The sequence below is a fragment of the Pithys albifrons genome, chromosome 8, assembly GCF_047495875.1.
Source record: "Pithys albifrons albifrons isolate INPA30051 chromosome 8, PitAlb_v1, whole genome shotgun sequence".
NCBI classification, from domain to species: domain Eukaryota; kingdom Metazoa; phylum Chordata; class Aves; order Passeriformes; family Thamnophilidae; genus Pithys; species Pithys albifrons.
The window spans coordinates 11,612,045-11,626,147 of record NC_092465.1 but is presented as its reverse complement, the minus strand read 5'-3'; the positions used below and the strand labels follow the sequence as shown (position 1 = coordinate 11,626,147).

General features: G+C 43.3%; 1 protein-coding gene across 2 annotated transcripts in view; it reads right to left on the bottom strand.

The window, feature by feature from the left end:
* Window positions 1–14,103, bottom strand: part of SEMA5B (semaphorin 5B) — a 197,654-nt gene that overhangs the window by 109,963 nt on the left and 73,588 nt on the right. For both annotated transcript variants that reach the window (XM_071562422.1, XM_071562423.1), the window contains exon 4: window positions 10,376–10,475. In XM_071562422.1, the coding sequence (XP_071418523.1) occupies window positions 10,376–10,475 (100 nt within the window). The remainder of the gene's footprint in view (window positions 1–10,375; window positions 10,476–14,103) is intronic.

The window sequence follows — 14,103 nt, the reverse complement described above, 5'->3', positions numbered from 1 at the left end:
TGCTCATTTGTTGCTACTTCTCTGAACCTTATAGTAGATGTGAGAAGTTCACCCATTCTTCATTACAGGGCTGGCTTTCTCAAGCCCCCTCTGTTTGTAGGCAGGCAATTACTCTGCAAGTAGAAGCAAAGCCAACAGAAGCTGTTAATTTTTGAATGTGCAAAACAAGCAAACAAACCAACAAAAAACCTCCACATTTAGGGAATGCTGTGGTTTAACCCCAGCTGGCCACTACGTACCATGCAGCCACTTGTTCACTCCCCACCCTCCCTGGTGGTATGGAGGGCAGAATTGGAAAAAGGTAAAACCCACAGGGGGAGATAAGAATGTTTTAATAATTGAAATAAAGTGAATTATTATGGTTGTTGTTATTGTTGTAATAATAAAAAAATAATAATAGAAAAAAGATAAAGGGGAATAAAGCCCAAGAAATGATAGACAATACAATCACTTACTGCCCAGTCCATCCCCAGACAGTCACTGGCCACTCCTGCCCAACTGCCCTCAGTTTATATACTCAGGCATCATGTTCTATGGTATGGAATATTCCCCTGGACAGTTTGGGTCAGCTGTCCTGGCCATACTCCCTCTTAGCTGCTTGTGCATCTGATCACTGGTAGAGCATGGGAGACTGAGAAGTCCTCACCTTATTGTAAGCACTACTTAGCAATAACTATAACATCAATGTGTTATCAATATTATTCTCATACTGAATCCAAAACACAGTTCTGTACCAGCTACTAAGAAGAAAATTAACTCTGTTAAAGCCAAAACCAGGACAGGAAAAGGAGAAGAGAACTGAGTGAAGAGTTGCTCTCCATTTTGGGGACTATTATTGCACTGAAACAGGCATCCAACACAACCGGGGGTGGGGGGGGTACTGGAGCCTCAGGTAGGCTCACGGTGCTCTGGAAAGAGGTTCCCTGTGTTTACAGAATAAAATGGAACAGTGTGTTTCAGTTGTAGAGGACCTACAAGGATCATCTAGTCCAACGACCTGACCATTCAGGGCTAACCAAAAGTCACAGCCTGTTGTTAAGCACATTGTCTAAATGCCCCTTAAAGACTGACAGGCTCGGGGCATCGACCACCCCTCTAGGAACCTCCCCTGGCACAGCTTCAAACCATTCCTATGCGTCCTGTCACTAAATCCCCGGGGAGAAGAGCTCAGAATCTCCCTCGCCACTTCCCCTCCTCAGGGTGGATTGTGCTGCAATCAGGGGCCGGGTCTGCAAGAGGGACTCAGAACTATCACAGAGAACATAATAAGAATAATAATTAACAGAACAAGGTCCTTTGGGTGATATGAAATGAGACACACAATTATGCATATGACAAACCTAATGCTCCCTTCTGGCACTCCTGGAAGCCACGTGTTGGGGCTGAGCCTCAGGCTAGGAGCCAGAAACTCCTGTTAACTCTTCCTATCTTTGCTTCTGGAGGCCTTAGATATACTTTGTACTTCCAGACTACATGACAAACACAGCTTAGTCATGCTTCACAACTTCCTAGGAGCTGGTTAGTATCATTCTCCCCTTATACTAATGGAGAAAATGAGCCAGAAAAAGGTTAAATGACCTTTTCCAAAGCACACAGCAAGTCAGTCATGGAATCGAGACCAGACCCCAGTGCTCTTGGCTACCAAATCTCATACTAGATTAATGCACAGTGCCTCTACACAGGTCCAGCTGTGGCTGAACTTTGCAGATGGTTATCCACATTTCTGAACTAGCCAACCATACTAAGAAACCCAGCTCCTGAAGGATGCTTCTGGCTTTTGCTCCCAGGAGATAATTGCATGCCTGGTCCGGAGTGTGATGTGATGATCCGTTTGCAAATGTTACTTTAGTGATTCATTTGAAACACTTGGCATGCACATGCTGGAGAAAAGGTGGAGAACCAGCATCTCCCCTACAAGCTGGATTCTTATTCACCAGTAATTTTGTTTCTATTGAAGAAAAACTTGTCCAATAGATCATTCTTCCTTAAAAATCAATAGATGTACAACAGAGAACTATACTAAATGGCAGACAGTAATATGATGCAGTTGCTGCATGAGCAATTGCTTTTCCCAATGCAACATTTCTCAGTGATAAATACAGCCAGAGCTAGAGAAACATCCTCTTAGAGGAGGCTCCTTATGCAGGCAGCATATCATTCCAATTAAACAGCTACAAAATTAAGCCAAGGGCTGGGTTGCTACTGAGGCCCATTTAGTACTTCGTGGTGGAAAAAAGGATGAAAATCAAATCCTCTATATTCTAGTCTTCAGAGACGAACTACCATCAGCTTTAATGGCACAGGGTGCACGGCACAGATCTGCTCAGGCTCGGTGCTGGGTATGCAGGGCCAACTCTAGAAAGAGTCAAAAGAGGCAGACACTTTATAGCTGCAGAACAGCCATGACAACAACAAAGCTGAGGCATACTTGAATTATTCCAATATGCAGAAATCTACATGAAATGATGCTTCCATGGAAGCAAGGAGGAGGAAGAGGATTGGCCCTTGAATTTACAGCCTTATCCCCTCTTCCATCAGCCTGTGAAGGGAACAGCAAACTGGCTCTGGTGTCTCTGACCCTTCTCTTTCCCCAAGGCAGGAGAGGCAAAGCCTCTCTCCAATGTGATTCCACATCCTTGGGGGTTGACAGTATTTGTTATGCTCCTGAGACACCTTGACCCAGCTGTTTTCTGGAGCATAGCCATATGCTTCAGAGAATGGGGATTGGGATTTCTTTTGTAGTATTGTTTTAAGTTACATATAAAATGAGGGTAAATTTTCTTTTTTTTTTTTTGTTACATTTAATTTCCTCTGTTTCACTAGATGAGTTTGTTTGAAACCCCAGAGATGAAAACTGAGCCAAATTTCCAAAACTCATGTGCAGTTTTGTTTTTATTTCCCTGGAAGAGTGACTCCATCTCTCAGACCATCATATATTATCCCACATGCCACCTCACGTCTCTTTTGACATGTGTCTGACAGCTCCTCTCTTCCTCTCTCATCCAGCTGGCAGAGTCACAGAGCACTTAGAGCACCTTAATATGGCCCCAAGCCACGCAGGGACCTTTGATCTCCTCTTTGCCCATCACTTTCAATTGTGCTTTCAGTAAGTCACAATGTAAAATTCCTCTTCTTCTGATGCACTGATTATTGTTCAAATCTTCCCTGGCAGCCTCTCCACCTGCCTACTTAGGCTGATAAACATGCTCAGTTCTATCAGGCTTTCCTCAAACTCTAGAGGAGTTCAACATGACTTGTATGTAAATAGAGTTGGCTGGTGAGATTAAGTTATTGCCAAACAATCCCTTCTCTTTGCTGGGTTTTTATACCTTTGCAGCGGCACAGAACAGGAGGCTTAGCCCCTAAACATCTGGATATAAAGTAATATGCAAGTCACAGGGGTGAGCCCTGCCATATAAAACTGACATATCACCACTTTAACCAGAGCAAGAGAAAGTATTTTCAGTAATGTAGAGGAAAACTGCTCGGCAGCCCCAACCTGCGATGCTATAAAACACATTAGGTCCAAGGCTTTTGCCAAAGTATTCTGACCTTATGTTTGCACCTACCCCACTCTCAGAAATACAATTTTCAAACTTAATTATTCTCAGTGTGTTACTAAAGCAAGTGGGCCTCTCATGGGTGGCTGCTTTCATGACAGGGTATCACTGATTTTCATTTTATCTGGAATATGAGATATTTTTCTAGCCAGGCCTGCAATTTGCTGCATAAGGATGCTTCCTATCAGCCTGTGCTGCACCAAGATTGCCTTTTACACAGCGCTGGCTGTGCAGGCACTGGCTCTGAGTCAGCCAAAAGCCTCGTTCCTCCGATGAGGGGCACAAGGGCTCAGACTCCCATGCCACTGAGGTCATTTGCAGAGAGGTGGATGGATGGTACTGCCTTGCAGGCAATTTAAAGGACCAACTGTTTTCCCTGTCATTGCCTTACCCTCTTTTCCATGTGCAACACCTGGTGCAAAACTGCCTCTTTGCCCTCCTACAGCTGCAGCTTCTTCTGCACATTGGTCCGCTTCAAAACCAAACAGTGCTACAGCATAGCATTTTATTTGATTTATTTAGTCTGAGTTAACTAAAATTCATGTTCTTTGCTTGAGAAAATGCACAGATTTTGACTAAGAAAAGAAATTACACTTTGAACAAAATTTGGGTCAGGCTTTGAACTTCCCAGAATCCCATGATTACAAAAACTGTCCATCTTTTCCTGTCCACACCTTTTCCCTTCCTCCCCAAATGGGTATAAGTCAGGGACAGTACAGATTTGAGGTATGACTAATTCAGACAGCTTGCAGACCAGCAGAGGAAAGCAAACCCTATGGGTAAAAATCAGACACCCCAGTGGGGCTTCATTGCTCCACATTTATACAAGGGCTGAGCTGATCTCACCTGGCACAGTATCAGAGAGGAAAATCTTCCTCTGAACTATCTCAGACTCATCAGAGAGGTTAAAACCTGCACTTTAAGTCACACTTTTGTTCCCTATGTAAAAAACACTGTGCACCCCCAATTATGGATTTAACTAACTGCAGTGTCTAATCACAGCTTCCTCACCATATTCTTTACCATACAGGTCAGGCAATTTCTGTAAAAATCATTGATAGCCTTTTGAAAGTTTCTGTTAATTTCAGAGACCGATTTTGCTTTCCCCCCTCCCTCACATCACCATGTTATTTGCCCCTCTCCAGTCCACAATACAAGGATGCAACTGTAATTAGAGCATTCTTTTGTCTGATAGGAAAAATCACAGTGAGAAAGGAAGGTATTTGGTTTTCTACATTTCTCTGCAGCAGTGCTTCCAGCTGCCTACCTATGATCTGGATATAATCAAAAACATTATCATGCTCTTTGCTTGCTCACGTTCTCATTAATACCTCAACTGGCAAGGTAATTTCTCAGCCAAATGTGACCTAGTAGGGGGTAAAGCTGGGTAAAGATGGTAGCGCAAGCCATCAGAATTGTCTGTCCATTTGCCTGAGAAAGTATTCAGACAAATCCTGTAGTCAGACATTAGCAGGGACAAATGGCACGTCACTCCTGGCTGTTAACAGGACAAGCCAGTGGACTATGTACCTGTTGGCTATGCCCACATGGTTGTGCCCAGTGTCAGCTTGTTTGCATTTTTATCTCTCCGTGCTATAGGAGACTTGCCTTCTTCAGCCACACTGAAGCCCCACTGTCCCAGTGTAAGTGCATGGGACTCACAGACTTTTATGAGCATTTTGAAGACTTGTACCCCCTTTGGAGAGGAAAGGCTGACAGCAAGTGATCAAACTACCAGGTGGAAATAGAACAGTAGAGGGTCCAAATCACACCTCTGCCATGGGTTTTCTGAGTTCATAGAAGAGCTTTGGCAATACCCACATCAGTCAAGGGCAGAGACCTCTGAGGCTGTGCACACCTTGACTGCTATCTTCAGAATGTGCAGTCTCACTGCAGGAGTAGCTGTGCTAGGCACAGCACTGTACTACTTTTCAGATCTATGATAAACATGCATGACAACATCACAGCCCTTTCATAGGGCAGGCTAGTTCTTAATCCCTCTGAGCCTTGGGTTCCCATCTATTATGTGAAATTATTAGTCCTTTCTGGCCTCACCAAAGCCCTGTGAGGATAAATGTTGGTGAGAGGCCCTGATAATTTGGCAACAGAAAATATTTCTGACAAACTTTATAGTCTCAGGATCTGTGGATCAACTCTGACCCAACTGCTGCCACTGAATTTCCTGGTTTGCAAAATGCTTTTTGTCTAGCCAACATAATCTGTGGAGACTTATTCTTTTCTGGGTTTAGTGGCAGTCCAGATCTGGACAGGATTGAAGGTGCCCAGGGGCAAGAGTGATATTTTCCAACCAGCACAGGTTTTGAGCGTTTTACTGCAGTGCTCTGGAGCTTTCTGCCAAGCAGGCAGGAAACAGCCTATGTTCAGCCAAAAACCTGCATGTAACCTGGTGCCTGACAGATTAATCTAGCATACATCAGAGACTTTCAATAAACTCAGGTTGCCAAACCTGCTGGTTGAGGGTCCTGGAGTATATTTATAATTTGCCATATTTTTGCAAGCTGCAACTTGAAGGAGCTCCTTTGGGACATCAGTCATTCCATTCAGTCTTCAGCTCCTAAGCCTGTATGACCCAGAGCTTTTTTAAGGCTTTACAGCCAGGAGCACAATAGCCAGGAAGGGCTGTGCCCAGGCTGCTGTGCTCCACCTGAAACAACCCTTCGAAGTTCCTATAGCACCTTCCCTGCTCCCCAAACCAACCATAATGATGCCCCAGTCCTGGAAATGTTCAAGGTCAGGTTAAATGTGGCCCAGAGCAACTTGATCTAGTGGGTGCCATCCATGCCTAAGATCAGAGAGTTGGAACCAAATGATCATTAAGACCCCTCCCAACCCAAGCTTTTCTATGATTCTATGATATCTCTTTTCTTGCACCTATCTACATGGCAGTAACAGGCATATTCAGATCAGCTCTGAACCAACTATGAATAACACTCCTGTCAAAGCATCAAGACTTGCATCACCAGCAGCTTAGTAGTTTTACATTTATTATGGAGAAGTCTGGCAGTCCAGGGTGACGTGCACTTCACTTGCCAGTTCTGAGTCCCTTGATGCAGCCTTTGCTCACTACCCTCTGCCTCTGGCCTTTTCTTGGTAACAGCTGGTTGTGACAAGGGCTCCTCAGCTGCAGTCCCCCATGAGACAGCCATGAGGGACAATCCTTTCCCATTTCCTGATGGAGCTGACAGCCCTCCTGGCAGGCAGAACTGCAAGGACTTCTGGTCATAATGTTTTCTGGATGGTTTTCTACAGTAATATCTCCACTTGCTGTGAATGGCCAACCCTCATAGCCATGCCTCTCACAACCACAGCCCCAGCAGGCTACTGCCCCAAGCTGACACCCCCGCAGTTTCCTTCTGGGAAAAGTCAAATGTTTTCCTCAGGCTTCCCAGCCACTCTCTGTGCAGCCATTTGTTTGGGTTCCATCCCCCTGTTGTCCAAGCTGTTTCCCTTCAGCTTGCTGCTGTGCCAGATTGTCACACGGTGTCTCAACCATCCTCCGTTAAACCTTTCATGTTGCTCTCTCCAGGGAGCTCTTGTGAAGCAAGAGTTTTGGCCTGACTCCAAGCAGGGTCTTTCATATCATCACTTCTTTACTGGTTCCTGTCTCTGCCCAGCCAGCAATAAGATAGTCTGGAGGAGTAAGGCTTCTCACCGAGGTGGGATGTCATAGCTACACTACATCCCTCTTTCACAAAGCCCACCTTCCCTGGTGCCTGGGCACCCTGCCTATGGCACAGGTGAGGGAGCAGAGAACTTCTTCTCCAACATATAAATGAAATCACTGTGATATTATTTTCAATTTTTTTTTTCTCAGTAATAATGAGGTCTAGAAAGCTGTTTTTCCTCCAATTAAAATAAACTCAAATAGTGATCACTTTGTGCTCAAGAGCTGAAAAAAGCAGCAAATATTTCAAAACAAACACTCATTCACAGAAGAAAAACAGTACATTAAAATACTAACTCTATATCCAAAATAAAAATAAAACATGCAGACTGTGAGTCAAAATGAAGGTTATGAATTTTTGAAATGTGTGTTTTTATACCTAATGAAATGTGACTCATAATATGGGTAGTGTAGATTTACAATGTTCTAAACTATTCACATCCTTACTTGCAAGCGTTTGGATTTTACAAATGATGTGACAAGTAAATACGTTGCTTAGAAACCATGGTGGGCTTTTGAAACTAATTCTTTTGTTTCTGGGATTTTGACTTGGCAGGTGTTTGGTGCAGTGGAGTTATCAAACTCCTCTGGTTGTCTCCCAGACAGCACCAGTCATTCAGGGAGGGCTCTCAGATAAGGATAAAGCTTAAAAATCTGAGGCTCATGTTACTCCAGCTCCCTGCCTGCATGGCATGCCCTCAATACCTCTTACAGTTTCAGTCACGCTGTGTCCAATTCCTGAAACCAAAAACCCTTGTGAGCCCCAGGATCTTCTTTTCTTCTAGGAAGTATTTTCTATGAAGCTTTGAAACACAGGACGAACTAAGCCAAAGGGATGCTGTGGTGAGGTCATACTACTTAAATAGAGAGAGAAAGAAGGAGTTCGAAATAATTTATAACACTATCATCTAAGACAATGATGTTAACCAGGAAATTGAGAAGTGGGAGTACTTATAAACGCCACCCTGATCCCAAACTCCTTCCATAACCCCAGAATAGCTGGCGTTACTACTAATATGATCTACAGCAGCACATTTAAACGTGGTTAACATTTAAATTTAGGTTTCATAAATTACACCCTGCAGAGATGGATAGAGACAGCTCCTATCTCTTTGAGGTATTGTTTCATTTGCAAATTCAAGCAGATGGTGCACGAGCAACTAATGACTCAAAAAATCACCCCTAAAAATAGTGCAGAACAAGGTGTGGATTTATCAGGAAAGGACGGAACAGAAAAGGCTTTACTTCCCCTTCCTGTTTCTGAGGCACAGCTCCAGGAGCCCAGCGCACCCAGGGCTGTGCAGCGCCAAGGACCCCATCCACACCCCCATTTTCAAGCATTTCTCCCTGTCACCTCAAACAGAGGAGAAATGAGGTGGTGAAGAGGAAAAGGGTTAGCACTCCCCACTTCATCACACCAAGCCTGTATACAATAAAAAAAAAAAACAAAAAAACAAACCACCACCGTGGGAAATTACATTTTCCTTAAGTGTATCCAGAACTCCTCGGCACAGCCGTGTGGCAACCACTGAAACTTTCAGTCTCCCAGTCAGGTGGGTAGTGCTTCATGGAAGCTGACTTTCCCAAGCAAATTCCATAAATACTTGTCACTGCTTCCTCATGAGGCAATACACTACAATATATTGTACTACCAGCGGGAAGCCAAATTTGCTGTCATTTCCCTGTTTATAATGATATTGTAGACTCGTGTCTAACCACAGTTGTACAAACTCTTGGGGAGTTAGAGAGTCCCTCCAGGATGTGTTGCTGGGGTTTGAGCAGGGGTGAAGTGTGTCAACGCTAGCAGCATCTGCACGGGGGGAAACCTGCTGTGCAGCTGAATTATGTAAAGCATGAATTCCTCAGAGCACCGTGCCTGTGCTTGTGCAATGCCTGGTAGAAGGCACTGTTCACAGCCATCCCCAAAGCAATACCATTCTGAAGTAATAAATATTAATACCTTCTGGTTAAAGATCCCAGCACAAGTAAAGCTGCAGCTTGAAAAGTAAAATGTTTCTGTATGAAAAGTAGGAGGGCCTCTGGCAATTTTAACACCTACAGGAAGGTAAGTGTTATTATTTGCTGCACAAATATACACAGAAAATGTATATTAAATCACACTTCAGTTGTTTCTGTAAAGCAAAAACCTCTCTTTCTGCTACAAGTCCTGCTCTATTCTCTTGTTTCGACCATGAGTTCTTCCACCTCTGCTTCTCACACCGCTGTCCTCTACTGCTGAATATCCTGGGAAGAAAGCTGTCTCTTCCTCCATTTTCATTAACAGTGGAGACTGCTATTACAGTGTTATCTGATTCTAAATGTTATACTTAAAAATGATTTGTTAGACCATGCTTAGTCTTCTTTTTTTTTTTTTTGGCTTGTCTTATCTGTTTATTATGCAATAAAAAATAGTTGCTGTTGGGGCTCATGATTCAACAACTCCTGATGTATATTATTTCACTGAAGCACAGCTCTTTTCCCCATTACAAATGCAGCTCTAAATTTGTAAGAGCTTGCCTGTCCTCATCTTGTGTGTTTCCAACCCTCTCTTATGGCATCCTAAATAAAAACAATGGTTAAAAATAAAGGCAAATATATGCTAATTATATACAATGGCCCAGAAGAACAGAATTGCACAAAAATGTATTGGATGAGGATCTGACTATATCAGCCACATGAAGCAAACAGGTTCTGCAGGGAATTCTAAGAGAAGAGAGCAACTATTCACATTGCCATTATGACTTATGCAAAGGTGCATAGATGAACCTGGTTCTGAGGCAAAGTCTGGCCACAGCAAATAAACCATAAAGTCAAATTCTGTCCTCAAGAGGGATGATGCAGAATGATTTACTGTGGCTCCTCTAAATTCACAGTACTGAGATGCCAGCACTCTGCTCACTCTGCTTCATCAATAAGTCATTTTGATGGCATCTTTTCCTTTTTAAAATTCTACTAATTTTCACTTCTTTACAATTATACTAGACATCTCAATCCCTCTACATAAATTACAGCCTTGCCTTTGAGGGGGAAACTGGCCACATAAGCTGTAAACACACTCTCCTCTGAAGCCAGAACCTGAAGGGAAAGAGCTTGAGTAGTAACCCTAGACTAATTAAAAGATTATCTTTACCTTGCTCCAACAATGAGCTGGTTCCTGTTGGCATCCAGTGCAAGCTGAGAAAAGTCATGTACACCTGGATAGGTGAAATTCGACACCCAGGGCTTCAGATCTGCAATGAAAATGAGAAAGCAGAACACAATAAAGCTGCTCCAGAAGTACTGAGTTCAGCCGGACATCCACTAATGGATTTCCTACCAAGTCAACTGTCAGGGGAAGACTAATAAATAATCTCTTTAAAGGGCTTCTATTTATTCTGATTCTCAGTGGAATGTGCAAAAAACCCACACATAAACCCAAGGCCGTCTCAGCACTTATTTTCACATCCAAGATGGAGTGTCAGCATTGGTTTCAGAGACAACAGCAGCTTGATTCTACTTCTCTTAAAACTGAGGAACCATCTTCAGTGCCAGGATTAAAGTAGTATAAAGGGACAAGGCTGCCTCCCACATCACCTCCATAGCCTTGTCTACAGTGCTAATCAAAGGGAAACTGCTGCCCACCAGAAACAGAGAGTAAGGCCAACTGATGGAGAACAAAGTTACAGTACAAGTGATCTGCACTCAAGACCTGGCTGTTACAATGACAGGTTTTACCTTCTGTTTCAGGTCTTAGGTTCTCTTCTATGTTTCACTTTACCTAACATCTTAGATCCCTGTCAGTTAAACCATTCTTTAATTTTAAGATGGCGGGATGTGGGGTGTCATCACAGCATCTTTGTGGCTGAGAGATTGCACAAGCTTGAGACAGGCTCTTTCAACTACCCTGGATTTGCCAACCTTGGTAACTGTCCAAACTGCAATCACATGGGTTAAATGCAAAGCAACAGATTTGTCCATGTTTTGATCACAGAGATAAAGCTCTTCCAGAAGCTACATCTATTACCACAACGTCAACTGAGACATCTAGGGCAGATAGTCCTGCTGTAATAAAAAATACACTTGCTCAAAGAACAAAATATGAATTACCATTTTTAGGGTACTCTCAGGCACAATACTAGGGCAACCACAGCATCCCAGCTTTCGATACCACTACCAACTTTGTCCTTGTGTGTATTACAGATCACATAACCTCTCACCTTACACCTTTATAGCACAAAATAACTGGGAATAGATTTAAATGTGTCTTTCAGAAAGTCATCCAGCTCTACTGTGAGGACTTCTCTTGAGAATTTACTCCAGCTGTTAACTATTTGGGCTGTAAAATACATGGAAAATACCAGATATCTCAGGGAGCAAGGCACAAATTAGACCAAATCAGTGTATCCTTCTGTGACCTGCTGACAAGTAACTCTGCCTCATTCAAGAACTGGATCCAGAAGGCTGAACATGAAAGGTAGTATCTTATGGCCTCATGCCAACAGGATACAAGTACACAAGCCAGTGACCTGATGACTCATAACAATAATAATATAGTTCAGATTAGTTCAAAAGAGCTGTGAAAAAACATGCTCCACTGTCACTTTATATCCCCAATGATCAATGAAAAAGTCTCACTGAAGGCAGTCAGGTTTGAATGCTTTGTTGTAGGCATTAGTTCCCCTTTCCGTAAGAGTGAGAGGACAATGCTGATGAGGAATCTGATTAAGGCCCTTGGTGTCTTGCCATGCCTCACAGAATTACAGATGTGCAATGGTTTAAAAGCTTTGACATAGGGATATTTGTCATGCAATTTCAAGTCCTTTCTCCCTCTAGGGATGAATGAAACTTAATCAAGCCCTTAAGTTATTGAAACCTTAGGAAAACACATATATGAAGTCCTTGAACTCTATATGGTGTCTCTTTCCAAAGCAAGGCTCTTACAGAGCTCCCGCCTCTGTCCTGAACACCACCATGTTTCATAACAGCTCCCAGCATCCCTCACCATGGAGCTGGACACCACTAGGCCTGGCCCCATGACCTGCCTAACTGGATGTTGCCAGGGTCTCTCCAACAGTGAGCTTTCATCCTCACAATCTAAGAATTCTGTTGCTGGGAGCTGGAGGCTCCCAGCCCTTCTCAGCATTCCCGTCACACTGTGTAACCACACACAACACGTGTACCTCCTCTGCTCCTCAATGAAAAGGCATGAGTTAAGGAATAACTCAGCCCGTCTAACCTTCAAGCATCTCCACCTCCTACACTCCTCTGGGACCCTTAATGATGTACTAGCACCAGGGAGGCACCGCAGTTTCACCTCTGGCATTCTCCTAACTAATGGGGCTCTGACTTCTTTTCCTGTAGCTCTTTAGCTGCAGAGACATTTCTAAGGCAAGCAGCAGAACCAGCAACAATAACACCTTTCAGGCAGGTTAGCCAGCTGACATGTGCTGCAGATCTTCTGGTATTTCTGTTGGCTGATGGGGGTGGGATTAGAGGATTGCTATAAAATGATGATACCTTCTAAGGATCCTGCTTTTAGGCCATAATTTCTCTTGTCATTTTACCTTATCTTCTACCAACTCTTTCCTACTAACTAACCCACTATTACAGTGCAGTGGCAGGAAGAATATTTCTTCATCTGCTGCTCTAAGCAAGAGCTCCTCACTTAAGAGATGTACACTCATCAGTTCTTCCTCTTAATGGCAAGTTCTGACACAGGTAAAAACAATTTTTAAAAAAATTAAAGTAGGATTTTGCTTGAATCTTTCCAAGTTGGCTCAAAAGTCAATCAAGCCCAAGAAATAAGAGGTGGTGTCTTGATTTCTATTACTACTGCAGGTGGTAAAACTTATAAAGAAACCCTTCCCGGTTATTAAATTAAAGGCTGAAAGGCATGCATCCTCATAGCAAAATTAAGCTTTTATAGGCATGTAGTTGGAGATTATTAAACCCAGTATGATGCCAGATAAGAATGTATAAATGCAAGCTGTCAGAATTAATGCCAAATAGCACATTTTCCTTCCCAACCTTCTTTTTTCCTGTTAAGAGGGAGTGGAACTGCAACCAAGAGTCAGGACATGGGTCTTTTTTCATTCAACACATTCAAATCTACTGCTCAAACCACAGGCATCTCTAAGGACAGTTTCAGCCTTTCACTCTGAAACTAGCTCAGTACTGCAAGGTAAGTGCTGCCCTGGGTCTATCCCATATTAGCTGAAGTTTACACATATGGACCCAATGAACTCCAGAAATTGCTTGTATTTGACCTTCCTCTGAAGGCTGATTTTTCCAGTGCTGACTCTTTAATTTAGCTGGAAACCTTTAGTGCTGGGGCATGTTTACATTTGCAAAATTATCTGTTTAAAAACAGTATGAAAAATTAAAACCCAAGGCTCTGGCTTTGCATGGCAGCAGCAGGAGCAGGAAAGCCAGGAACCACATGGCTTAAGGGCAAAATGTTCATCAAGGCCTTCTTTGTGCTTCTCATCTCTAATCATTTCCAGGGGTTAAAGATCCACACTCTCACTTCCTCCACACAAGAAACAACGAACAAAAGTTTAATAGTTTCCAAACCTGTCCCTCTCCAGATATTTGATTCAGAACCTCTAAAGCTCAGCAAGTCCCTCCACAGCTCAAGGTGGTTCAGGTATCCAGCTGCAAAGAAGACAAAGCTTTGCAGGAAATGTAAGTCTGTAGACACAGCTGTCCTCAGGCTATTCTGCATGCCTAAGGCAAGCTGAAAAGAGGCCCTCTGCCATTTTGGAGGGTGGTCCCTGCAGCCTGCTAGCACATTGCTGTGCTCCAACCTCCTCAGAGTGCACAACTGGCACGAGGATTCCTCAGCTGCACCAAGAACTGTGTGCCAAATTGCAGGAGTTG